A 25761-nucleotide genomic window follows, 5' to 3' on the forward strand; every position below is an offset into this window, starting at 1 on the left:
CCCACCTGCCCTTGGCCCTCCTACCCCTGTTCTGATTTCAAGGGCATAAGGCTTCATTGTCCCAGCTCTGGCAGGGCCGCCTCTCAATTCCTCCTTGTCTTTAGCAAGTTGGGAAATTCTCAGCCATGGGGGAGTGGGAGGCAGGAGGGGCATCCCAGGTGTCCTGCCCCCCAATGGAGGGACTTTATGAGGTTGACTCCTTGGGGCTCCCCCACCATCTGGAGCTATCCAGGGCTGGACCTCAGCCATCCCTCATCCCTTGGAGCAGCTGGGTGAGGGGAGCTAGAGATTCAGTGCTCCCTGCCCTGTGTCCCCCAGAGCTCTCCCAGCCTAAGAAGGCCCATCTTACTGGCCCCACCCATGGGCAGGCAGCTGCAGCTATGAAGTCTGGGACCCTTGGACAGGCAGAGCCAGGCTCCTGCTCCCAGACCAAGTCTGCAGGTCCCAGTATGAAATGGGCTGTCTCCAGCCAGTGGGCACCGCCATGAGGCTGATCCACCTCCCAGAGGGCCCACCCCACTCCAAATAGTTGCTCAGACTACTGATGTGGTGGCAGCCTTGGTATTTTTAACCCGTTTGGGGGGTGGGGAAACAGCTGGGAAGAGCGAAAGAGACAAGCTCTGAGAGTCAGAGAGGCCTGAAGAGGGGAGGGTGTAGGGAGACCCTGTGGGGAGGAGCCAGGCAGGTGGCCACTCCCCAGTCCCCCTGGTCCAGGACCCCCAGCAGGTGAGTGGAAGCCCAGATGCCAGGTGCAGAATGAGGAGGGGGTCCCATTAGAACTGGGGTCTCTGAGGCTGCAGGGGCTGCCAAGGCCTGGAGGAACACCTCACCATGTTCCAGGGCAGCCCCATGGCTCCTCTTGATGTCAGGAAAATCTCCTAATCCCCTCAGAGCCCCTCAGAATCATCCCCCCCCACCAATACCCAGAGTGCCAAGCCAGCCCCTAAGGCTGGAGAATATAAGCCCTGACTCCAGCCACCTGGCCTGTGGCATGGCCAGCTAGGTCCTAGTTGCCCTGGGAGTCGGGGAGGGCATGGACAGGACTGCAACTTCTCTTGGCTGAGTTCTGGGTCCAGGCCCACTCCCAAACAACCAACCCCAATCCTTGTGTTCCTTGCCCTAAAAGAGATCCTAGGGACCCTCATCCCTGCCATGGGGCTGTGCACTCCCCCAAGTCCCTCTTGGACGCCCAGGGGGGAAGCCAACCCCCATCATACAACCAAGGAGGGCCTCACGCCAGCTGGGGTATGTGTGCAGCTGTGTGACAGCAAGTGTGTCTGTGCCTTCCAGCCACTCAGCTCCTCGGTTAATTACATAGTGATGGGCACCAGTGTCCAAGCGGGCAGGGATCAAGGCGATGGATCCCTTTCTCCTCCTTCCCTTGGTTTCTCCCTTTTGCAGGAGATGCAGCCCCAAAGTGCTCTTATTTAGGAGAAAAATCAGTTTGACATCCCTTTCCATTAACTGCTTTCTGACCTCATTGTGGGTAGAGGGAATCAAGGCCTGAGGGGCTGATGCAGGGTCAAGGAGGGGCCTGAGTTGCCCTTCTCCATCAGTCCCCCATCCCCACCAAGGCTCAGCAGGCCCAGGACGGTGGAAGAGCTGCTTTTTTTTTTTTTGAGGAAGATTGGCCCTGCGCTAACATCTGTTGCCAATCTTCCTCTTTTTCGTTTTTTTCTCCCCAAAGCCCCAGTACATAGTTGTGTGTCATAGATGTAGAGTTGTAGCTCTTCTATGTGGGACTCCTCCCCAGCATGGCTTGACAAGCAGTGAGTATGTCTGCACCCAGGATTCGAACTGGCAAATTCCGGGCCGCCAAAGTGGAACACGAGAAAACCACTGCACCACCGGGCCGTCCCCGGGAAGGGTTTCTTACAGGCGCTATATCTCCTGCTTCCCTGTGCCTGTCCTCTGCTGGGTCCTGGGGCCCCCAGTGATGATAGCCCTGGGGACCCAGAGCCCTGCAGAGAGGCTTGAACCTGGGGTCACATGTCTGGGGCTTCATAGAAGAAGTGTGATACCGAGAGGTGGATAGGGAATGGTGAGGAAGAGTCCAGCAGGTGGCAAAGGGGAGGGCCTAACGGGTGGAGGGCACAGCCCAAGTAAAGTCCTGGCAAAGAAAGAGCTGCTGCCTCCCAGAAATGGGGTAGCTGGAGCACTGGTAGAGTTGGCCAGGGCTGAGCTAGGGAGGGGTGGTGTGGATGCCAGGCTAATAGCCTGGGATGCCCCCAAGCTTCAGCGAGCTGAGTCAGGGGCTGAGGGGCGGGGTCCCATGGAGGGGAGGCATTGGGAGAAGGAGTAGCAGAAACACCACAGGGACACAGCCTGGGGGGAGGGGGAAGGGGTCAGGCTTTACTCCGCAGGGGAGGAGGCGGGGCCTTGTCCTGTCTTAAGCAGGACGGAAAGGCCTCCCAGAAATGGGGGCTCTTGGGGAGGAAGGGTGTGAGCTTGGGCACAGCTAGGGGTGGTTAGAGACTTACTTGGGGGGTAAGAAGACTGAGCAGTCCCCAGGGACTGGGGAGGGAAGGAGACTCAGGTGGAGGTCATTGTGCTGGGGGCTGCGGCAGGTGGGGGCGAGAGGGCAGGGGGCGTGTAGGGGAGTGGGGGGGAGGGAAGGGGACAGGAGAGGACCCAAGCCTGAAAAAGGGCTCCATGAAGCTGGGCTGGAAGAGGCAGCAGTGAAGCAGTGAAGGCTCTCCCTGGATGCCACAGGATGCCCAGTGCTGAGGTGGCAATAAGAGTGCACATCTGTGTACCCCCACAGAGTGCCAGACCTGCCTGGCCCACCATTAACAACTGCAGGGCAAGTGAGGAGAGTGATCTGAGAGATTCAGTCTCCGCCTAGGGGCACACAGCCCGTGAGCAGCAGAGTCAGGATACAACCCCGCCCCTCCCTAGGCCACTAAGGGGGGTTGATTCCTGGGGCAGGCTCCCACCCACCCCCGCCAGAGCCTCCAGAGCCCCCCAACCAGCACTCCTGGGAGGGTTTCCCGGAGCCGATTAAGGGAATGTAGCATTTATGTTAATATATGTTAATGAATAGAGGGTGCCACCAGAGTCTACTTTTGCAGCATTCCTGGCACTGACCCCCTCTCTCCCCTCCCCCAGGCTAGGGGGAAGGAGGGGATAAGGAGGCCCCACTCTCAGCCCCCTCTGCTCCCCCTATTCCCCCGCCCCCTCTGCTGGGCAATGAGTAAAACAGGAGTGAGTGAAGAGCTGTGATGTGGCTGGTGGGGGGGGCTCCCCCATCCCAGAGGGGCTGACCTCAGCCAGGGAGGAATGTGCAGGAGGCGGAGGGCAGGGGCGGAGCGGGTGGGGGTAGGGCCACAGCCAGAGGCCCAGGGTTCCTGGTGGCCCCTCCCTCAGCCCGTCCACCTCAGCTCTGACATGGCCCTCGGAAGGGAAGGGGAACAGTCAAGGAGGGGAGGAGCTGATCTTTCCAAAAAGGTGGGCCAGGGGTCCCTGGGAGCATGGAGACCAGGTTGGGGGTGGCTGGGGGAAGTGCCCCAACAGACCCCTTCCTGGGAGATCCCCCTGGGGTGGGTGGTAGATTGTCAGAGAAGTTTGGCCTCAGTCAGGTTCTCCAGGGCCCACTGCCCACCGCCTCCCTTCCCCCATGCCTAAGTCCTCAGGGTGGCACGTCCTAGTACCCACGTGTCCAGAACAGGGAAAAGTTGTAACTTTGGAGCCACAGCCTTGATGGCTAAAGCAGGTGTGAGTGGGGAACCAAGGCCCGACCCAGACCTGGCTGGGCACTGGGAGGGTTGGCTGTAGCCTTCCTCAGATGGATGACCACACCACAGAATCCAGGCAGAGTCCAGTGGTGACGAGGGGTGGGGAAGCAGGTGCTGGGACTTGGCATAACAATCTAGTTATTTCCAGAAGGAAAAACCATGGCATTGGCAGGCTGTACCGCTGACAGGCAGCAGCAGGGCAAGAACCCATGGATACCCTGGCAAAGGGTGGAGGCCCAGGATCCTGGGGTGCCCCTAGAACGGGGGTGCAGGCAGGAGTGTGGACCCCAGCTACCTCCCCTGGTTTGTCTCATTCTTTCGAGACCCAGGCCCAGGCTGCCTGATTCCAGAATCCTTGAGGACTTCCAGTGCCCAATGTGAACCATAGCCAATGACTCTGCTCCTAGAGTGCTGACTTCATGAGGCCCCTACCCAGGGCCTGCCATACACTTGGACCCAGGGCTGAGGAGCAGAAAGGAGACCTTGTGGGACAGGGAAAACTTGACCTCCCACCCCTGGGGATCTCCCTTCCTGCTTCAGGGAGCAGAAGCATCTGGAGGAGGGAAGGCAATTAGAGGGCTCAGGTGGGCCGGCGAGCGCCCCGTCCCTCTGGCTAGGGGTTGAATTCCAGGGTGTTGGAAAGATGATGGGGGGATCTGGTCCCATTTTCCAGTATGGACACAGGGCTTGGGGGGAATGAAACAGAGGCTGGGACCCTGGGTCTGAAGAACTAAAAGTAGTGGGGTCAGGTAGGGGGCACAGCGGGGGAGAGTGGGGACCTCAAAGGCACTTGCTGATCTTGGCTGCTTGGGTGGAAAATTGTAAACAGCCGAAGAATTTTGTTTGCTTGCATGAGGCCAGGAGAGGCTGCCCAAGTCCAAGGCGGGAGAGCCTGGGAGGAGGGAGGGGCCGCATCCTAGAAACCCAAGAGCTCAGGCAGGGGTCCATCCCTCCCCTCCCCCTCCTGAAGACCCCTGGTCCTCCCACTGACCCCCACCCTTCGCCTGCCAGCTAGCCAGGCCAGTCCAGAACAGGAGGTCCTGAGGCTTAGGAAAGAGGAGCATGGTTCCACCCTGGCTGGGCACAGACACTTCTACTCCAGGGGACTTGCCAGCAGATGGGCAGCACTTGAAGCGCCCATACAACCTCCCTCACTGCCCCCTGAGGAGCAACTGTTCAGGAGCCCTGGTGTGTTCACCCAGGTGGACCTGAGGGCCCCCCTTGGCCATTCTCAACACTCAGACCCTCTAAAGAAGTTCCCCTGGCAGTCAAATAGGGTGTGTCCACCAGTCCTAGCTTCAGGCCAAGACCCCAGACCCTTCCCAGCTCAGGTGCCGAGGTGTAGGAACCCCTCCTGTCTGTGAAGTCCCTCAGGTGCCTCACTCTGTTCAACCTGGGAAGAAAGACTGGAGTCACAGAGATTGCATAGAATGCCCCTCACCTCCCAGCAGAGATGCGGGACCACCTGTAGGAGGGGGTCTCCAGGTGGGCCCATACCCTACAGTGCAGAAGTGAGATTGCTGGGCCTCTGGCATCTGCTGACTGCCCTGCCTGCCGCTCTCTGGACCTCCTCTCCAGCCCCAGACTGGCTGTCATCACAGCCACTGCCAGCCAGGTGGCAGAAGTACTAAGTGGCTCAAGTGGTCAGGAAGGACTGGGGCTGGGTCCTGGGGGCCCATCAGACCTCCAATTGAGAACCCCTCCCCTGACCTCAACTCTTCCATCCCAGCCGGCTCCGGGGAACTGAGGTGGCAGCTGAGCCCCTCGTTAACCCCTCTAGCTCCACAGCTGGTGAGGAACCCGAGTCCCCCGGGATGCCCCGACCAGCTGTTCCCTCTGCCTGATGCACAGAGCCACCTGCATCTGGGGGTCTCTATTTCTTCTTTCTCCTTTGCCTTGACTGGCCGTCCCACTTCCAAGACCGCTGCCTGGGGCACCCTATTGCTGTGAGGCCTGGCAGGAGAGGGGTGTTCCCTACCGGCCCCTCCCTTGTGCCCGCTCTACTCTGGCCAGGACACCACCTCCAGCCGGTCCCGGCTGCCTGCCCGGTCACCGGATCCGCCCCATAAACTTGATGGCGTGTGGGGCGGTGGCTGGCTTGCTGGGGGCGGGGGCTGCTCCTTAAAGGAGCCGTCAGAGGGTGCCCCGTAGCCCCTAGGCTTCTCCCCTTCTCCAGGGCGAGAAGGGGCTGGGGAGGGGAGGCACTGCTGCCGGAGTTCTTGGTGGAGTGTGGGAAGGGAGCTGGGTGTTTTGTGGCGTCTGGAACCTCACCGGCCCAGAAGAGGCAGCGGCAAGTGTCAGTGGAGGGAAGGAGGAGGTGGGAGTCCTAGTGTGGGAGGGGCCGGGAGCTGCGGAGCTGGGCAAGGGCATGGGGGGAGTGGGCTGGAATGTGCCCCAGCAGCTGTGCCCCTTGCTTGATCACACCCCACACCAGGGATCCTGCGCCCAGCACCTGCCCAGCCAGCTCTAGGAAGGACAATGGGCATTGCAGGCAGAGCCTGGTCCCATCTAATGGGTCCAGGGAAGGGCTCTGGCTCAGAGAGGTAGAGGGGCTCAAAGATGGGGAAACCCTGAGAGCTGAGAGCGAAGGCAGGGGCGGGAGAGGCTCAGGGAGACTGCGGAGGCTTGGAGAGGGAAGGGCAGCTCATCCAAGCTGGGGGGAAAGGCTGCCTCAGGCCCTTGGCTCTCCCCACTTAATTCCTCTTGGGTCTGAAGTCTGAGCTCACAGAATTTCTGTGTGTGACCAGCCCCTTCCACCCTCTGGGGTGGGGAGAGAGAGAGAGGTCAAGCCCAAATCTGGGCTGCTTGATCTGAGTGGGAGCAGCCCCCAAGTCAGCAGCTGAGGCTTCTGCCCAGCCCGAGGGGCCCAGGCCCTGGGTCTCCTGGGCAGTACTTCTCCCTCTGAGAAATGGGTTTCAGGAGTGTCTCAGAGCTGAAGGCAGTGACTGACACTGCGGTTGCATTGGCTCACCTGCACGTCCAGAGAGACGCATACACTTGCATGTGCACACACACATTCGCACATGCACACATGTGTGACACTCATATATACACATGTATACAAAGTGCACACACCACACAGGCATGTACACACTGCAAGACATGCATACAGTGCCATGTGTGTCCACACACGCCACATATCTACATGTGTAACAACATGCATGCCACATGGCCTCGCATAGACATGTACACATGTGCATGCATACACACCACACACACACACATACATCTGCAGTACAGATACACAAAGAGACCCTCAGAAACACATTCACACAGGCGCCCACACCATTGGTTCCAGCCCCAAAAGTGCCTATGTTTCTCTGGCCTGTGGGTGCACAGCTACCTCCAGAGGCCTGACCCCCTTCCTGTTAGTCCCACTCCCGTGACCAGCTTGTTTTGCTCATTGCACTTGCCGCCTTCTGAAATGACTGCTCTGATCTGAGTCTTTGTTGGTACTCTGCCTCCTCCTCCACAGGGACCTTTTCTGTGTCCCCCGGTGTCCCCAGCCCCAGTCCCAGGCTGGCATGAAGTAGGCACACAGAGTTTGTGAATTAATATCTGTGAGTGTGTATACGGGAGGGAGGGTTCCTGGGGAGAGTGACGTGGTGGGGCAGGCGCCTGCCAGTGTGGGGGTGACCCCGAGGGTATGCCCAGTGTGGGTGTGTCTGTGATTATGGCCAGGCAGGGCACCCTCTGGAGGGAGTGGAGGGCTCGGAAGTGGAATGCGACCTCCCAGCCTCTTTCCCCTAGGGGCTGTAATTTGATCCCTGGGGACTCCCCCCTAGCCTCCCGCCCTCGCCCTTGCTGCAACTCCTTCTCTTCCAGATCCCGGGGCAGAGTCCAGGGCGGCTCAAGGCTCCTCCACACACGCCTGCTGAACCCTGAGCACCCTGAGCCGCTGGGATGGGGCGGGCTGAGGCCGCCGCCATGATCCCGAGCCTGGCTCTGCTCTGGGCAGCGGTGCTGGGGGGTGCCATCCCCAGCCTCCCACGCCTTCGGCTCTCCTTCCAAGGTAGGTGCACCTGGCAGGCAGAAGGGCCCAGCTCAGGGTGGGGAGAAAAGGGGCCCACTGTGGGTAGGGGCTGTGTTTGCTGTCACTCCGTGTGTGTGCCACCAGACCCGGGTTGGATTGGGGGCACTCTCAGGCCATCTCCAATTAACCCTGTCCTGGCCTCAGCCCCTAGCCTTTCTGCCCAGATTCTCCTCATGCTTTCCCAGGAAGACCCCTTTTGGTCCCATGGCAACAGATTCTGCCTCCCTCACATCCTCTACCCCCGGGGAAGTTGAGGTGTAGGGACCATTAGAGCCCCTTTCCCACACCCTCTACACAGGAGGGTGGTTAGTAGGCAGTGAGTGGAATAGCACTGAGCTCAGGCTGGTTGCAGGGTGGCAGAGAATGCTCAGCCTGACTTTGGTGTTGGGGTTCTGGCTTTTCCTACATGCCCGGCCTCCCCCAGAACCCTGGCCTCCCAGTGTGCCTGCCTGGAAACACTGTTTGTCCAAGCTCGCCTGAGGAACTCGACCTGCTTTCCTTCTGGGGGCGCTGCACTGCGCAGCTTGGGAGCTTTGCACGTGGGTGGGGCTGCCTTCATAAGTGTAAACTCACATGCGTGTAAATTCACATGTGTGTGGGCCAGGTCTCATGTACAACCTTGGCCTGTGAGAGAGACAACAGGCAGGACTTGGGGGAAGCCTCCAGCATGGCTGGCAAATCCTCAGTGGAGTCCCCACCCTGCAGAGCTCCAGGCCCGACATGGTCTCCGGACCTTCAGGCTGGAGAGGACCTGCTGCTACGAAGCTTTGCTGGTGGACGAGGAGCGTGGACGCTTGTTTGTGGGTGCCGAGAACCATGTGGCCTCCCTCAGCCTGGACAATATCAGCAAGCGGGCCAAGAAGGTGCCAGGGACCCCCCAGCCTCAGTGCTGCCCAGGGAAAGAGCCCAGGGACCCCACTCCAGACTGCCTGGAGAGACCCAGGGGGATGGGCTCCCTGAGCGGACACCCTCAGCATGGAGAACCCTGACCTTGTCCCCGCTCCCCCACCCTCCCCATAGCTGGCCTGGCCGGCCCCTGTGGAATGGAGAGAGGAGTGCAACTGGGCGGGGAAGGACATTGGTGTGAGTGTTGGCTGCCCGGGGTGGGAGCGGGGAGGTCAGCCCCTCACTCTAGACCGGGCAGTGCTAAAACAGAGGCCTGCCTGTTCTGGCTGGGATGGGGGCAGGGGCGTTGAGGTAGCTGAAGTCTGGAGGCAGTGAGTCAGGGTGGGGGCTCGTGATTCTTCTTGGGAGCCTCTGAGTCATAGGGGCAATGCAGGCCTGTGCTTCCCCATGCTCATTCTGGTGAGAGGTGGGCTGCGCTGGTCACCAAGGGCACCCAGGTCCCTGTGGCCCATGTTGGTACTTGCCTGGGCTGATACAGAAGAGAGGAAAGAATGGGGCTGCCCTGGTGAGCTGGGACCCCTTAAGGCCTCCTCCTTGGGGGAGGCTTCATTGTCCCTGCCCCTGCCTGCCCACTAGACTGAGTGCATGAACTTCGTGAAGCTGCTGCATGCCTACAACCGCACCCACCTGCTGGCCTGTGGCACAGGGGCCTTCCACCCAACCTGTGCATTTGTGGAGGTGGGTCACCGGCTGGAGGTAAGGCCAGGTCTCGGCAGAGAGGGGGGATGGGAAAGTAAGGAAGAGCCTGGCTGTAACAACTCCCCCCTGCCTCCCAGGAGCCCGTGCTCCAGCTGGACCTTCGAAGGCTAGAGGATGGCAAGGGCAAGAGTCCTTATGACCCCAGGCATCGGGCTGCCTCCGTGCTGGTGGGTGAGTCCAAAGGCTGGGACCCCAACAGAGCTCCTGGAACCCCTCAGAGACTCTAGAACCTCACAAAGTCCCAAGACCCTCCCTAGAGCCCCAGGGATCCCCCTTAGCCACATTGACTCCCCAAGATCCTCCAGGGTTCCACAGGCCCCCCCACCGAGAGCCTTCAGCTTGGCTAAGTAGCCCTTGCCCTGCAGGGGAAGAGCTGTACTCGGGGGTGGCCGCAGACCTCATGGGCCGGGACTTTACCATCTTCCGCAGCCTAGGTCAGCGTCCGAGTCTCCGAACAGAGCCACACGACTCCCGCTGGCTCAACGGTAAAAGGCTGGTGGGGCTGTTGGGAGGGGGCCCTCATCCCCAACAGGGCAGGAGCTGAGCAAGGCCCATAAAGAAGTGAGCAATGGGGGCCAGCGAGGTGGCACATCGGTTAAGTTCATGTGTTCCGCTTCAGCGGCCTGGGGTTTGCCAGTTCTGATCCTGGCCACGGACCTACTCACTGCTCATCAAGCCATGCTGAGGCAGCATCACACATAAAAGAACTAGAAGGACCCACAACTAGGATATACAACTATGTATTGGGGCTTTGGGGAGAAAAAACAAGAGGAAGATTGGCAGCAGATGTTAGCTCAGGGCCAATCTTCCTCAAAAAAAAAAAAAAAGTGAGCAATGGACACAGCCAGGTCTCACCAAGTACCTACCATGCCTCAGGTCCTGAACTAGGCACTGGGGACGCAGGGCACACAAGGCAGGTATGGCCCATGCCCTCTTTGAGTTCACAGACCTCAGAACAAATACATGACAAGATCAATTCCAATGGCCGTTAGACCAATGAGGGAGTAGAGAGGAAGGGAAAAAGAGACTAGGTGGTGGTGGTGGTGGGAGGGTTGGGGAAAGGAAGCCACCCTGCTGAGGAGAGGTGTGAGCTAATTCCCAAAGCACAGCAGGATTGAGGGAAGAGCGTTGTAGGCAGAGGGAACAACTAGTGCAAAGGCCCTGGGGCAGCAGCAAGCCAAGCCAAAAACAGTTTAATGAAGGGAGCAATGATAAGGGCCTTGGACTGTCAAGGTCCAGGGTAGTTTATTCTAAGTGTGATGGGACCCAGCAGAGTATTTGAAGCAGGAATGAATGAGGGCATCTGCTTCCTGCTAGAGAGGAAGACTCATGAGTGAAGGTATAACCCATACCCCATCTCCCTCCTTTCTTGGCTCACTGGCCTGGAGAACTGTCATGGGTGAGAGGCCTGCCACTGGTGAGGGTCCCCCTCCTGCATGCCCAAGTAGCCACTGTCTCTGCTGCCCTCTCGTGGCTGCTTCTTGACTCGCAGGCTCTGATCCTTTGGTTTCTTCCCCTGCTGAGCACCATCTGAACTTGGTCCTGGAGGCTGGGTGATCAGATGCTGCCCCGGGGGCTTCTGTAGGCACAAGAAGAAGGGGAGGCAGCTCAAGGGGTGGCAGCTTGTGGTTCTTGGAGTAGGGGGCGGGCCAGGACCTCACTGACCCCACACCTCCTGCTGCGGCCAGAGCCCAAGTTTGTCAAGGTATTTTGGATCCCGGAGAGTGAGAACCCGGATGATGACAAGATCTACTTCTTCTTCCGTGAGTTGGCAGTGGAGGCCACGCCGGCACTGGGACGCCTGTCCATTTCCCGTGTTGGCCAGATCTGCAGGGTGAGGAGTCCCTGAGCCAGTTCTGGTGACCCCGCCCCCGCCCCTTTGCCCGTCTGGGCCTCGCCCTCATCCCCTCTGATTGACCCCACAGAACGACGTGGGTGGCCAGCGCAGCCTGGTCAACAAGTGGACAACGTTCCTGAAGGCACGGCTGGTATGCTCGGTGCCTGGCGTTGAGGGTGACACGCACTTCGACCGGCTCCGTGAGTGCCAGGAGTGGAGGATGGGGTGGGGGGAGAGAGTGCAGGGGCACAGATCCTGGAGCCTGGCCGGCTTGCAGGGCTGTGCGCCCTCCCCCATCTAGACCCTGTCCCTGCAGAGGACGTGTTCCTGCTTTCTTCACGGGACCGCTGGACCCCACTGCTCTATGCTGTCTTCTCCACATCTAGGTGAGGAGCAGGAGGTAGTGGGGCAGGGTCTGCTGGGCTCCACTGAGCCCCTCACCCCGCTCATGTCTTCGCCTGCAGCGGCATCTTCCAGGGCTCCGCAGTGTGTGTGTACAGCATGAACGACGTGCGCCGGGCCTTCCTGGGACCCTTTGCACACAAGGAGGGGCCCATGCACCAATGGGTGTCCTACCAGGGCCGCGTGCCCTACCCCCGGCCTGGCATGGTGCGTAGCCTGGGGACTCCCACCACAACCCACTTAAAGCCTCAGGGGTGGAGAACTTAGCCTGGGTCTTCTTGGTGAATGTGGTTTCTTCCTTTTGTTATGGGGTGGAAAAGTGTCACCTTCCTCAGACAGGGCTCCTCAGGGGAAGGCCATATTTTCCCCCTCAGACTCCCAAGGGCAAAGTTGGGTCTCGCCTGTCAGATTCCCAGGGCAGGGCTCTATCTAATACCCTCCCCTACTCCACCCCCCAGTCCAGGTTCTGGGTGGTCTCTTGTGGAGGGCTGCCCACCAGGCCCTCATGCGCACATCCCTGTAGTGCCTCCTCTCCACCCCCAGTGCCCCAGCAAGACCTTTGGCACCTTCAGTTCCACCAAGGACTTTCCTGATGACGTCATCCAGTTTGCCCGGAACCACCCCCTCATGTACAATTCAGTCCTGCCCATGGGGGGACGCCCTCTCTTCCTACAAGTGGGTGCCGGGTATAACTTCACCCAGATCGCTGTGGACCGTGTAGCTGCTGCTGATGGACACTATGACGTCCTCTTCATTGGCACAGGTCAGGGCCCTGCCATGACCACCCACAAGACCCAGTCCAGGCTCTTTGGCCTGTTTAGTGAAAGCTCCCCCTGTTCAGTCTCATCTCACATCTTTGCCTGGGCTGTGCCCCCATCTCCTTCTGGATGCTGCTCTGATTGTTCCAATGCACATTCTTCACTGACCCAACCACGCTGAGGGTGGAGGCCTCAAAAGTGAGGAGACCCCTGGCCCTAGCTGTCAGAGCATACAACGAGTCACTTACCTCTTCTCACCCCTGCAGATGCCGGCACAGTGCTGAAGGTGATCTCGGTCCCCAAGGGCAGCTGGCCTAACGCCGAGGGTCTGCTCCTGGAGGAGCTGCATGTGTTTGAGGTGAGACCTAGTCCCCGTCCTTTGGGGTACCCTCACCCCACTGAGCCTTCATCCCAGCGCCCCTCCTCCCTCTCAGGACTCAGCCGCTGTCACCAGCATGCAAATCTCCTCCAAGAGGGTAAGTGACCAGAATGTTTGGGGATGGAATGGACCGAGCACGTTCCCGGGTGCCCTCACCCCCATGCCTCCCTTGGTAGTTCAAAGCCCTGGGTTTGAGTAGTAGGCTTTGCCTTGGCTAGACTGTGACCTGAGACTTCAGTGTTCCCATCTGTCAAGTGGGGGACGGGATTCCTGATCAATGGGAGATGGGCAGGGGGCGGCTCTCGGTCAGCCCGGAGCCCCTCGTGCCCCCTAGCACCAGCTGTACGTAGCCTCGCCGAGCGCAGTGGCCCAGATCCCGTTGTACCGCTGTGCTGCCCACGGCCGTGCCTGTGCCGAATGCTGCCTGGCGCGTGACCCCTACTGCGCCTGGGATGGGGCTGCGTGCACGCGCTTTCAGCCCAGTAGCAAGAGGTGAGCAGAGTCGGGGGCGGGCCACCGGGAGGGAGTCTTTCGCTGCTGGCTAAAAGAGGGGCTCACGGAGGCTCCAATGTTCTCCCCAGGCGGTTCCGGCGGCAAGACGTAAGGAATGGGGACCCCAGCACGCTGTGCTCTGGGGGTAAGTGCCTCAGCTGCCCCCACCTCTCAGCCCTTAAAGACGCCCCACCCTGCCCTGCCTTGCCTGAATCTGACATTCCCCTTCCCCTCAGACTCGTCCCATCCCACGCTGCTGGAGCGGAAGGTGTTTGGTGTGGAGGGCGGCAGCGCCTTCCTGGAGTGTGAGCCCCGCTCACTGCAGGCGCGTGTGGAGTGGACCTTCCAGCGCTCAAGGGAGGCAGCCAGCACCCAGGTGAGCCTCCACCTGATCCCTGTCCCAACCCAGGCCCTTGTCCCACCGCCTACATCTAGGAGAGGCCTAACTCTGACTAATGAGGGCCTTGGCCTGCTCCCCACATCTAGATGAGGTCCAGCTCCGCCCAGCGAGGCTCCGCCCAACCAGACCCCGTTGGTCCAGTTTGGTCCCTTACCTGCACTCCACACCCTGGTGAGGCCCCATTCCGTCTAACTAGGCTCCTGATCCTCCTCACGCACACACACATCCGAGAGAAGACCCCTCCTTCCTCGCCACGCCTGTTGAGGTCCCCGACCCGCCCCCCACAGTCAGGTGAACCTCACCTTGTTCAGGTTTCCACTTGAAGACCACCGGCCCCCATGCACCCAACCTTCAAATATGCACCTGTGAGCGCCCCTTTCCCGTTCCCTCTGGGCCGCCGTTGATCCGTTGCTTCTCCCATCCAACGCTGGGACACTGGTGCCAGGGAGCCCTGGGCCGGACCCTGACGCCCCGCCCTCACGCTGGCCCGGCCCACAGGTGCCGGCGGAAGAGCATGCGGAGCGCACTCCGCGAGGGCTGCTGCTGCGTGGGCTGCGGCGCGGGGATGCGGGCGTGTACCTGTGCGCAGCAGTGGAGCAGGGCTTCTCGCAGCCGCTGCGTCGCCTCGCCCTGCACGTGCTGAGTGCTGCGCAGGCCGAAAGGCTTGCCCGGACGGAGGAGGCTGCGCCCGTCGCGCCGCCGGGCCCCAAGCTCTGGTACCGGGACTTCCTGCAGCTGGTGGAGCCAGGCGGCGGTGGCGCGAGCTCCCTGCGAATGTGTCGTCCGCAGCCCGCGCCGCGCCCACCTTCTCCGGAGTTGCGGAGGAAGGGCCGCAACCGGCGGACACATGCCCCAGAGCCCCGGTCTGAGCGGGGGGCCGCGCAGCGCAGCGCACTAGTGACTCGGCCATCCCCACGCCGGGGACTGGGGAGGCGACGACAGGCGGGAGAGAGGGGGCGGACAGACCCTGGGAGACGGACAGCTGGGTGCCGGACACACTGCCGTCCCCGGCCGATGGACACCGACTGACAGGCCCTGGCCGAGGGGCAGCCGCGCTGGCTTATTTATTAACAGAGGATAACCCTTGAATGTAGCCCCTGGAGGGTGGCCCAGGCCAGGCACAGGGTCCGGCTGGTGGCTGGCTGGGAGAAGGCAGAGAAGCAAGGCTCCAGAGCCACGATCTGGGCGGGGGAGGTGACCCGAGTGCTCACCCTGGGGGAAGGACCTCCTCCTTGGGCAGTGAGCAGAAAGCTGTGAACAGCCTGGGCTGTTGGGGGTGGGGGTGGGGCAGGCCGACTGTACTAATGCAATAAACACACTATCAGCTGAAGCTGGAATGGCCCCAGCAGACAACCGCTGGTCCTAGGTCTTGCTGTGTGGCCTTGGGCACCTTCCTAGCTGTCTCAGGACCTCAGTTTTTTCTGTCTAAGGATGCTGCGGTGAGGATTAAAGGTGGTTTCCATGTGACGGAGTGGATTCTGTAGGGCCTTTGGGGATACTGACATGTCCAGTATATTCTGAATAATATAGTTTCTGGGCTAAGTGCTATGAAGAAAATAAAATTGGGTGATGTGGAAAAGAATGTGAGCAGAAGGCCTCACTGAGGGGGTGACATTTGAGCTAAATGGCAAGGAGCCAGCCATGGGAATATCTGGGAACAGGGCATTCCAGGAGGGAACAGCCAGTAGCAAAGGGCCTGAGGTGGGAACAAGCTTGCTGTGTTTGAGGAATTATCAAAGAGGCCAGTGTGATACAGTGGAGTGATGGATTTGGGATGTTTTAGGAGGTAGAGCCCACTGTCTTGCTTTGTCCCATTTGGGAAGGAGGGGACACAGGGGTCCAATGGCAGAGGGTGGGCCCTAAGCTGGACCACTTCCTCCCTTCAAGGGTAAGTGGTGCCATGCATCCTCACAAGGCTTCGTGTGAGCTGTATGCCCTTGTGGAGGGAGAAGGATCAAAACTGCATTGTGCTAAATGCTTCAGACGTGGTTGTATTTCTATTCTCACATGTACTGTGCTGGGGAGGAACCACTGTTAGTCCTGTTTTACAGATGAGAAAACAGGTCAGAGAGGGGGCAATCTTTTACTCAGGGTTGTAAGCTTAGTATTGTGAGCACCAGCCTTCAACCTGGGTCTGCCCACTGACCAGCATGGATGCCTGTGTGTATGGGGGTGTCTCTGCCCCTTTTTGCAGCTCCCAGAGCCCTCATGGCACTGGGCTCCACTTGTCCATCACCCCCAATCCCTGAAGCCAGCAGGTCACACAGTGGTGGGTGCATGTCCCACATTTGCTTGGAAGAGATGACCCAGCTATGGGTGGTGTCTTTGGGAGTGGAGGGGTGGAGATGCACAGGGCTGCAGGCAAGGCTGCCTTGTGGGGCAATGCTGGAGGTGAGCCTGAGGCAGCTTGTCTGGATGAAGATGAGGCCTGTGCATATGTGGGGGTGGCAGGGTTCCCTGGGAAAGCCCCTGTGCACATGCACTAGTGAAGGTGCCATTTGCGCTCTCGCCTGGGCTGCATCACTAGGTATAGTCCAGGCTGGCCCATGTGGGTCACTCCTCCCCTTCCCGTGGCTGAGCGCTGTCTCCTCTAAATATAGCCCAGTGGGCGGAGCTCAGGCCTATTTTAGGCCCAGGCTAGGAGGTGGCCAGGCCTTCCCCAGGCTCTCAGAAGAGTCACTGCTGCCTCCACCCTGTTCTGCTACTGGACGCTATCATCAGCCCCGACTGCCCACCACCCGCTATGCCTGACGAGACCAGAGAAGGTAGGAGATGACTGTGAGGAAGGGCCGGGCCCTGGGCCTGTGACCCTGTGGACCATGAAGAAACCTGCCCCCTGTTCCACCGACCTCACTTCCTTGACTAGTCATCAGTCACCATGTCCCAGCTCAAGTAAAGTGACCTGCCCCCTGTGCACAGAGGTAGGGCCTACCATGCCTGGAACCCCTCCTCACCTCAGGCCTTGCCTGTTTCCCCTGCTAGGGACAGCAGGGAGTGACTGCGGGGAGCTACCCAGTTCGGGGAGGGTCAACTATAGGCTGTGCCCAAGTGGGTGTGGGCCAGGCAGATGCCTGGCCAGTTCCGCTCTTCCTTCAGGGAGGAAGCTGGGATTGGGGGTTGGCAATGGTTCCAGGAAGCATTTGGCCACATGGCTCAGGGACTGGGAATGGATAGGCTTCTGGCCTCCTCCAACCTGGGACTAGGTTCCCCCAACTGGCTAAAAGTTGGGGTCCCCTGGCCTGGCCAGATTGACTGCTAGTTAAGAGTTGGGTGGCTGCCCACCTAACTCCTCGCCACATGCAAGAAGTACAGCGCCTCAGAGGGGCCAGAGCAGGGGACCCAGGAAGCTTCAGGTTCGGTACTGGCCAGGATGCAGGACCAGTTGCTCCAGGGCTCCAGCTTGGCCCAGCTGGTTAACTCCCCCATGACATTTTCTTCTTTTGTTTTTTCTCCCCAAAGCCCCCAGTACATAGTTGTATGTCCTTCTAGTACTGTGTGGGATGCCTTCGGCATGGCTTGATCAGTGGTGAGTAGGTCCATGTCCAGGATCCGACCTGGTGAACTCCAGGCCGCCCAAGTGGAACACGCAAACTTAACCGCTGTGCCACCAGGCCGCCCGCCCCCCCATCATATTTTCAACATTTTACACTGGGTGGGAGGTGCCTGGCCCCGGTGGGGGGGATGTTTGCCTCCTCATGGGGTCGTAACAATGACATTTACTGTGTGTTTTCCCTGGTAACAAATAGAATCTGATTTCCACTTTCAATTTAGAAAGTGTGGGAAAAGCACAGCCAAGTGCAAAGAGGGAATTTAATATGATCCCCAACACCACCCTGACGAATGCCTGGCAGCATGTTTTTGTTGTACTTACTTTTGAGCATGTCAAGGGCCAGTTTCAAGCAAATCAGGAAGGTTGTGTTACTGCTCTGAAACTGACAGACCCAGAGAGTCCAATCGTCCTGCTTCTATCAGGAGGTGGCCCTTCTATGCCCCCACTTTATTATCTAGCTTCCAACTGGGCATCTGGAGGGCTTCAGGGGCCAAGATTTTTTAAAAAATCAAGTCAAAGAACAACCAGAAGAAAATATAATCTTGAGACAAAATAAACACTTTGATGGGTCCAAAAATAATTAAAATCACAAGAAAAGTAGACCCCAGTGACTAAATAGGCAGAGGCTGTGAATGGATAATTAGGAGGCTACACACATATTGGTCAGCGCCACCCCCCCACCGCCCCAGGCAAAGAAATCCAACCAAATTGGTCAAGAAAGGCCTTTTCTCATCTCCCAACTTAGCACATACCTGTGTGTGCACATATGTGTATCAATTTTTTTTTCAATGGAGATGCCTAGTGGTGGCAATGTTGTACCCTTTTGGGGGCTGTGGACAGCCATTCTGGAGGATGATTCGATGATAGCTTTTTATTTATTTTTTTGTGAGGAAGATTAGCCCTGAGCTAACATACGATGCCAATCCTCCTCTTTTTGCTGAGGAAGATTGGCCCTGGGCTAATATCCGTGCCCATCTTCCTCTACTTTATGTGGGACGCCGCCACAGCATGGCTTGACAAGCGGTGCATCGGTGCATGCCCAGGATCTGAACCTGCAAACCCCGGGCCGCAGAAGCGGAGCGCACACACTTAACCGCTACGCCACCAGGCTGGCACCTCAATGATAGCGTTAAAAAAAAGTCCCTGCTCTTTCATCCAGTACTTCTGCTTCTGGGAATCTGTCCTTAATAACTATTGGGAAATTGGAAAAAACCTTCATACTCAATGATGCATCTCCTTTTCTAGGGGTTATTAATTTCGGAAGGGAACTGGAAACAACCTAAATGCCCAGGCAGCCTCAAAGGGATGCCCGAAGGGAGACCTCAGAGGCAGTGAAACAGTTTGATAACAAAGGCAGGTCTCCTGTTGTGCTGTAGTGTAAACAGCAGGGGTCACAGAAGTACAGCAGGATTAAGCTGAGTATGTTGAAGCAGAGCCATAGGCCAGGAGGAAAAGGCACCAGCCAGCTAGAAGGGGGCGCTGCTGCTGGGGACAGGAGAAGGCACCAGGCACCGTGTCTGGCCTGATGGCTAACTCAGGGTCTGCAGGGAAAACTGAGAGCGGAAGAGGCAGGAATGAATTTCATGCACTGTAGGTTTAGTCCTCCAAGGCTGATAAACTCTTCTCCAGAAGTGAGCAGGCAGAGAAACGCCTGATAGTGCTTGAGGTGCATGGAAGGAAACAACGTGAGCAAGTCAAGTGCACTTCCTGCTGTTGCGGGTGGAACAGGCCTATGGGGTTCTGGGATTGTCCTGGCTCCAAATCAAGGATCATTCCTGAGTTAGTTTTAGGGGATTAGGAGCCAAATGCCCCTTTGTCCTGTCCCCATCTTCTCTGAGCCCCTGCTGCCACTGGAAGCCACCTAGAAGGGAGAGGGTGACCCGCTGGCTGAATCAGCCCCACACTGCCCGTGCAGACACCATGGCACCAACGCTGAGCTCAAGGAGCAGGGCACCGCTGGCCCCCAACCATGTGCAGGAGGTGTGCTTGCACCGTGTGGAGTCCATCAGCGACCTACACAGTGGAGGTGAGGGCGGGGGCAGGGGAGTGGGGTGGATGCACTGAATGGGGAGGAAAGCAGGCGCACCTGCCGCCCTCCTGATGCCCCATTTGCCCCACAGGTTTGCTGCGACCCTACCTGGCCGAGGAGGCGCAGCCATGGGATGAGCTGCTAAGCATCTTGCCGCCATCGCTGTGCACTCAGGCCAGCTGCAGCCCTGTGCGTTGCCGCGGGGGTTTCCTGCTGCTGCTTGTGCTGCTAGTGCTCACCTGCCTGGCGCTTGCTGTCCTGGCTGTCTACCTGAGTGGTAAGGCCAGTGCAGGAAGCCAGTGGAAACCGAGTGCAAGGAAGTGGGACCAGGAGGCCTTTCTGCACTGTTGGAGGGAACAACTGCAGAGACTGAGGCAGTGAAGGGTGGGGTGGAGGGTTTGAGGGCACCCTCTGGTGCTGGGCTGGGTGGGTGGGGGAGTTGAGTGGTGGCACGTGGTCTGATAATCCCCATTCCTACCTGCCTGTCCACAGTGCTGCAGAGCGAATCCCTACACATGCTGGCGCACACACTGCACACACAGGAGGAGATGCTCCTCAAACTCCGGCTTGCCAGCCTCAGCCAGCTGCGGAGGCTCAACTCCAGCGAGGCCCGAGCAGCCAGTTGAGATGCCACTTGGACCTGGGGACTGGGGGTTTGTGTAGGGGGGAATAAAGTGGCCATTCGCAGGTTTCTCCTCTCCCACTGCTGCTCCACACTACTTCCTTGGTGAGGTTTTTGTACAAGAGACTGATCTGACCCCACAGCTGCCTGCCCACCTCTTCTGACTTCTTCAGGCCAGGCCCAGCCAAGCCTTCTGGTGCCAAGGCCCTGCTCTGGGTGGCCCAAGGTCAGAGGAAGTAACACCAGCCTCCTGGCTCCTCCTGTGGCCTGTCAGCACCCTCTAGCCTCCCCCAGATAGCAGGTTCAGAAGTCTAGAAATAGCTGCCCCCACCCCAGTCAACCAAACTCTGCCAGGCCTCCCAGTGAGGGTCCAGCATCAGCTGTCAAAAGACAGGCTGGGCTCTGAGTAGGGGGAGGAGAGCTACCTGGGGAGACAATGTCTTAGAGGGCAAAGGTGAGATGGAGATGGGTGAGATCTAGCTGGACCTAAGCATGGGGTAGTGGATGGGGAGGGAGGGCAGGCAGAAACACCTAGGAGCCAGGGCCACAAAAGGCTGAGCATTCAGTTTAATTATCTCTAATAATCTTTAAAAGTCAGCCCATAAATCAATTCCAGGTAGTCTCCCTCTCCCCAGCTGATGTGGTGGCATTTGTCCAGATGCCATTCCCCCCCAAGGAAGTGGTTGATCCCAGGGGAGCAAGGCCTGAGAAAGGAAAGAAAGGAAGGGACAGCCCTCCTCCTGCCTGCCCCACAGCCCTGGGACAGGCACACATCTGGCCTGGCCTGAGACAGGGCAGGAAGAGACCACAGGGCTGAGCGCAGGGGTGAAGGGCCTGGCTTCCAGCCACCCAGCCCCATGTCTGTTTTTGGTTTTGTCCTTAAAAAAATAAAGCAACAATTCCTGGCAGGGACCAGCTGTTGCACTGTCTTCTGTTAAAAATGTGGGCAAGGGTGTGGACACTCTCCTCTTCAGCTGGTCCTGCCTCACAGGATGTCTGCCCGCTTGTCCCGCACGCGGCTGCGTGCCTTGGTCCGGGCTTTGAAGGCGGCAGCGTTGTATAGGTGCTGGAATGGGGGGCAAAGAGTGATGATCTGGTGAGCTAGGGTGTGGGAGACCTAGGGCTTTTCCTCCAGCCCCTGCAGAGCTCCAGCCCTCTGGGCCACAGGAATGGAGGGAAGATAAAGGTGCCCAAGGGTGCAAACCTTCTCAAAACGTGAGATCTTGCAGGCCTTCAGGGCAGTGGCATCCAGCACCAGCACAGGGCCCAGGCCAAAGATGTCACGGAGTAGCTCGTTGTTCTGGGGGCAAAGAGGGCAGTGAGCTCAGGCAAGGCTGAAGCAGCCAAACTGGATGCGCCCTCCCTGTCTGCCTCCCTACCTGGAGGTGGTGGTGCATGCCCGATCCCAGCACATTCTTGAAGGTGGCATAGATCCGGCGCCGAGCCCAGCTGTCCACATAGAGCACCTCGAGCCCGAATCGGACCGTCTCCTCCTCACACTCGCCACCCTGCAGGGTAGAGGTGTCCACATGCCTGGGCCTGGCAGCTGTGCCTGGGGATGCACTCTCACTAGGATACATACATTCTCACACGTACCTCAACAAAGTGCAGCACAGCACGGAAAGTAGAGCGCTGACGCCGGCGGTCAGCCTTGGCACGGTACTTATTGCTGTCGGTGGCCAGAGTGCGCAGGGCACTGCAGAGGGCCTCCATGTCCTCATAAATAAAGTCCTCCTGCAGAGGGAGTGATGGAGAGTGTGTGAGCAGAAGCCTGAGCTCTGCTGGCTCTCAACATGGGGCTGCCCAAACCCATCCTTTCACTGAGGAAGTCATTTTCTTCTCTGCCCTTGAATCTCTTCTTGGTCCCTGCCTGGGCTAGACATCCCTGCTCAGGGTCTCCATCATAGCACCTGGCATCTGAGTCTGTTTTGGGGCTTCCCCCTTCCATAATGATGTAAGGCTGCCCTGTTTCCTGTGGCATCCCCTGCGCCCAGCCTGGGATGGTCAGGTAGGGTCAGCAGGCACCCTCCCTCTGTCCCCACCCTCTCTCACACCTCAAGGTCCCGAGCAAGCTCAAAGAGCAATGCGATGGTCTCGCCGGCAGCGATCCGCAGGTTCACACTTTCGCTGGACAAGAGCTGGGGCAGCCGGGGCAGCTGCCTGGGGAAGGGGCAGGCTGAGCTACACGTGTGGGCTGGGGGCCTCTTTGCCTTTTCCCTCCCACTCCCAGTGGGAAGTCAGCTCTACCTGTCCAGGATGTGGCTGATGTGGCTGCTGGGGCAGATGGTGAGTAGCAATGCCCAGGCCTGCAGGGCAGCACAGAGCAGGCCATGCAGGCTGACAGGGAACACAGGGGCTGTGGAGCCACCCACACCACAGGGCCGGCTGAAAACACCTTCCAAGCAGGTGAGACAAGAGACCAGGTCCTAGGAGCACAGGGAAGCAGGAGAGTGGCTCAGGGGCAGACCTAGGGCTTAGGTGCTCTACTACCTGTGCCCAAAGGCCACTTACCTGGACATCGGCGGCAGCCACGTAGCAGCCCAAGCCAAGAGCAGAAGCGCACTGTTGGGAAGAGGGCAAAGCCGGGCCATGAGGAGAGGGTGAGCCTGGGTTCCCAGCCATGGGGCTCACCCTCAGAGTAGAGTAGCCTAGAGGCAGGTGGAACCCATCTCTCTGCCTACGGATTAGGTGAGGGAAAGGTGTCCTGGAGCATGGAACACTTACGTGGAGCCGGGCAGCAGGGCTGGCTGTGCTGTCACTGAGCACAGAGACCAGGAGGGGCTGCAGACTGTGGAATAACTCCTCGCCCCTGGATCCAGGGCCCAGCTGCACGCAGAGCAGGCCTAGCACAGCAGCGGCCAGGGCCTGTTCCTCACCCTTCCCTGCAGGAATGCTTTCCAGTCAGCACATACAGCAAGGGTCAGCACCCAGCCAGTTCAGGCCCCCCCTGTGCCCCCTGGCCTAACCTTTCCTGAGGCATTTTTCCAAGGCATCGGCCAGCGTGAGGCGGCGCTCCAGCAAGAAGTCGGGGAGTAGGTGGGACGCGAGGGCCAGGCGCAGGCTCTCAAGAGCACCTTGCCGGGTCTTGGCACTGGGGGATGAAGAAGGGGGGGTCTTGTGAGCCAGCCCCAGCTGGGTCACATTTGGCATGGGCTGAGTAGGGACATGGGTGTAGGGATTGGCCGGCAGTGACAGGTACCTCTTATCTGTGAGGCAGTCCACATACTCCTTCAACTTCTCCTCAAGGTCTTCCTGCTGGCCCTGCTCATCCAGGGCATCCCCCCCTGCAAGGCCAGCTGGTCAGCCGTGCTTCTTGTCCTAGCCTACGGAGCCCCCACTGAGTCCCTGCCAAACTCCCACCCACTCTCACCAAGGCTGTCTTCTGCTGCGGTGCTGAGAAGGCTGGCACATTCACTGGTGGTGCTGTGGGTCTCACTGGCTGCCTCATCCTCACTGGAACCCGAGTCAGCTTGGGTACTGCCGCGGGCACCTGGGGAGGGTGGAACGGGGCACTTGGCCTGCCTTTATTGATGCGTGATGATTGGAGGTACCTCACCCAGCCTCATGACCCCACAAGACAGAATGCTGCCCCTCTCAGAGATAAGAAAACTGAGGCTGAGGTGGGAGGCACAGGGGCTGATGCAGGGGACACTGAACCAGGAAGCAGGAGAAATGAGGTCTACCTGCCAGAGAGCATCAGGCACCAGGCCCAGCCTAGGAAAATCTGACAGGCTTGGTGAGCAGAGCCTCTCTGAGACCAGGGTCTGCTTTAAGGAAGAGCCTGATAGCCAGGTAGAGGCAGACGGGGCTGCACAGGCTCCACTTAGGCCTGTGGCCCCGCCTGGAGCTGGGGTATATCCAGGAAGATCCTGGGGGAGCTCAGTCACCAGCCCAGATTATGCCCCAAAATGGCTAGGGTTCAAATCCCAGCTCCACATCTTAACAGACATGGAACCAGGTCAGGTGCCCAGCCTTCAAAGCCTCAGTTTCTCCATCTGCAAAACAGAGATGCAAAAGCACCTCTTTCTGGTAGGGCAAGTGAAGACAATGACTAAACAAGTGACTAGTTATGGCTCATCTGTGGGCCAACAAGCTCACCAGGTCACCCACCAGCCCCAGGGGCAGAAGCCCAGCTCCTAGTGGATGTGGGTAGGTGCCCCAGGCTTCAAGCATACTGGCTTCTGGGCTGCCCTTGGTCTATTCCAGGCCTTCAGCCCTGGGTGGATGGACAAACAGGCTCCACCTGACCTAGGAAGTGCAAAAAGTGGAGTTTCCCCTGACTGCATAAGCCCCTGAAAATAGGTGAACACGGGACTGTCAGGGTCAGCAGATCTGGAACACTCTGGTGTGTGGGTTCTGCCCACGGCCAGGGGCTAACTATGACAGGTTCTGGTCACCAGGCTGGCCCTAGTTCTCAGGAACTACATACTCTACGTGCCTGCCGGACAAAAGTCCAGCATGCACACAGGCCTCTGCTCACGTCCTCTCTCACTACCCTACTTGCCAAAGCAGTCCAGCCTTCCTTCATTTCCTCCACTGTACCATGGTCCCTTCAGATGCCAGGCCTTTGCACAACTTGCTCCCTCCACACGGTACACTCTTCTTCACTTGCTCAGGATTCTCCCAGAAGCCCCTCCCTTGAGGCCTCCTTGGTTCCTATGTCTGGGGCTTACACCACTCAGAGAATTTGTCCCCCAGCACCAATCCTTATGGAATGTTGCTACTCTCTTAGATGTCACTCCACCCAAGCCCATTAGGGCAGTGGCCAAGTCTGAGCTGTGCCTAGCAGGCATCTCATCCCTGCAGAGTAAACATATATGTTTACTGCCCAGGACACTCTCTTGGTCGAGGCTGATAAGCCTGTCAGGTCTGCTTCAGGCTCCAGGGGACTCATCCACCTTCCAGGGCCAGGCCCACCAAGGCCTGAATCTTGCAGTTTCCCCATCAACCCCTCCCTCAGTTCTCCCGGGCAGGCCAGGCCCCGGGACCAGGTCAACTTCCTAGTCCAGTCCAGGAAAGCATCAGGGATTGGCGAGGGGTCCGGCTTCCTGCTCTGTCCGGCGGGTTTGTCCACCACAGCAGGCAATTGGGGTGGAAGGGCAATGGGGAAACCGAGGCCAGAAGGTGCTGACCGGATTAGGGCTGGGAGCGCGGGCTCTTGACGGACCAACAGCTCGCTCAAGTTGGGCGCACACGTGGCCCCTGCCTCCTGGGACACGTGCCGGAAGCGGGGGAATTCGGGGAGGCGGCGCCAGGGTGGTCCAGGCAGGAGTCCCCGCCCAAGACCCTCGGGCACGCCGACAAGGACCCACGGAAGGCTCCCGCTAGCCGGTCATCAGCTGCCCAGTGCCCCCCACTTACCCCCTCGGCGGCGCTGGCCGCCCTTCCGGGACGCACTGCCCTTACGGGCACGGGGCATGCCGGGAATCGGGCGCGGGGGCGCGGGGTCAGAGGCCCGGCAGGCGAGGGCTCCAGACCAGCGACACGCTGGCCGGTGCGCTGAGCTGACACTTGGGCAGACGACGAGAGCTACACACCGCGCGCGCCACCATCTTCGCGAGGCGCCCCGCCCTGCCAAACAGGCCGAAGCGCCCCGCCCTGCTAAACGGGTCGCCGGGAAGGCGAGTTCCCGGCCATTCGGTTCAGACTCGCATCCACGTGTCCGAAACTACTATTCCCAGGGGGCTGCGCGCGCAAATTACCGCCGGCCGGCTTGGCGCAGATCACCTCGGGAATTGTAGTCTACTGCTTGGACCCATAGGCCCACGACGTTCTAGCTGAACTATGCACCCACAATGCCCTGAGTCCCTCCCAGCACGTGCACACATGCATAGTCCTTAACTCTGAAGCTGCCCCTTGGGGCCACCCACCATAATAGGACCGGCATCTCACGCAGGACTTTCAGTGGGACACACGCGAC

At 59.1% G+C, this 25761-nt stretch overlaps 3 protein-coding genes across 10 annotated transcripts; 2 read left to right on the plus strand and 1 right to left on the minus strand.

The window, feature by feature from the left end:
* Positions 1 to 3374: 3374 nt before the first annotated feature.
* SEMA3B (semaphorin 3B) lies at positions 3375 to 15107 on the plus strand. Of its 5 annotated transcripts, XM_058559208.1 has the most exons (19): positions 3375 to 3447; positions 7560 to 7746; positions 8473 to 8630; positions 8788 to 8850; positions 9250 to 9369; positions 9450 to 9543; positions 9738 to 9857; positions 11061 to 11206; positions 11298 to 11409; positions 11526 to 11595; positions 11674 to 11818; positions 12155 to 12374; positions 12636 to 12727; positions 12804 to 12845; positions 13083 to 13240; positions 13330 to 13385; positions 13477 to 13616; positions 13727 to 13811; positions 14139 to 14595. In XM_058559208.1, exons 2-19 carry the CDS (start codon positions 7638 to 7640, stop codon positions 14507 to 14509), a joined length of 2301 nt encoding a protein of 766 aa, XP_058415191.1. In that variant the 5' UTR covers positions 3375 to 3447; positions 7560 to 7637; the 3' UTR covers positions 14510 to 14595. The 5 variants fall into 5 exon arrangements, with proteins under 5 accessions (XP_058415191.1, XP_058415170.1, XP_058415179.1 ...); XM_058559187.1 differs by lacking the exon at positions 13727 to 13811 and having other exon boundaries at positions 14139 to 15107; XM_058559196.1 differs by lacking the exon at positions 13727 to 13811 and having other exon boundaries at positions 9250 to 9351; positions 14139 to 15107.
* An 89-nt stretch (positions 15108 to 15196) lies between these two features.
* Positions 15197 to 20317, plus strand: LSMEM2 (leucine rich single-pass membrane protein 2). Its single transcript, XM_058559619.1, has 3 exons — positions 15197 to 19216; positions 19311 to 19496; positions 19712 to 20317. The coding sequence occupies exons 1-3, from the start codon at positions 19111 to 19113 to the stop codon at positions 19843 to 19845; spliced, it is 426 nt and encodes a 141-aa protein (XP_058415602.1). The 5' UTR covers positions 15197 to 19110; the 3' UTR covers positions 19846 to 20317.
* A 77-nt stretch (positions 20318 to 20394) lies between these two features.
* IFRD2 (interferon related developmental regulator 2) lies at positions 20395 to 25427 on the minus strand. Of its 4 annotated transcripts, XM_058559340.1 has the most exons (12): positions 25203 to 25418; positions 23212 to 23331; positions 23041 to 23125; positions 22808 to 22932; positions 22566 to 22723; positions 22353 to 22403; positions 22089 to 22267; positions 21896 to 22001; positions 21438 to 21575; positions 21221 to 21349; positions 21046 to 21141; positions 20395 to 20907 (listed from the first exon to the last, which is right to left on the minus strand). In XM_058559340.1, the coding sequence occupies exons 1-12, from the start codon at positions 25258 to 25260 to the stop codon at positions 20827 to 20829; spliced, it is 1326 nt and encodes a 441-aa protein (XP_058415323.1). In that variant the 5' UTR covers positions 25261 to 25418; the 3' UTR covers positions 20395 to 20826. The 4 variants fall into 4 exon arrangements, with proteins under 4 accessions (XP_058415323.1, XP_058415338.1, XP_058415317.1 ...); XM_058559355.1 differs by lacking the exon at positions 21896 to 22001 and having other exon boundaries at positions 20825 to 20907; positions 25203 to 25424; XM_058559334.1 differs by lacking the exon at positions 20395 to 20907 and having other exon boundaries at positions 20914 to 21141; positions 25203 to 25426.
* Between the last annotated feature and the right edge of the window lie 334 nt (positions 25428 to 25761).

The sequence above is a fragment of the Diceros bicornis genome, chromosome 2 (assembly GCF_020826845.1).
Source record: "Diceros bicornis minor isolate mBicDic1 chromosome 2, mDicBic1.mat.cur, whole genome shotgun sequence".
NCBI lineage: Eukaryota > Metazoa > Chordata > Mammalia > Perissodactyla > Rhinocerotidae > Diceros > Diceros bicornis.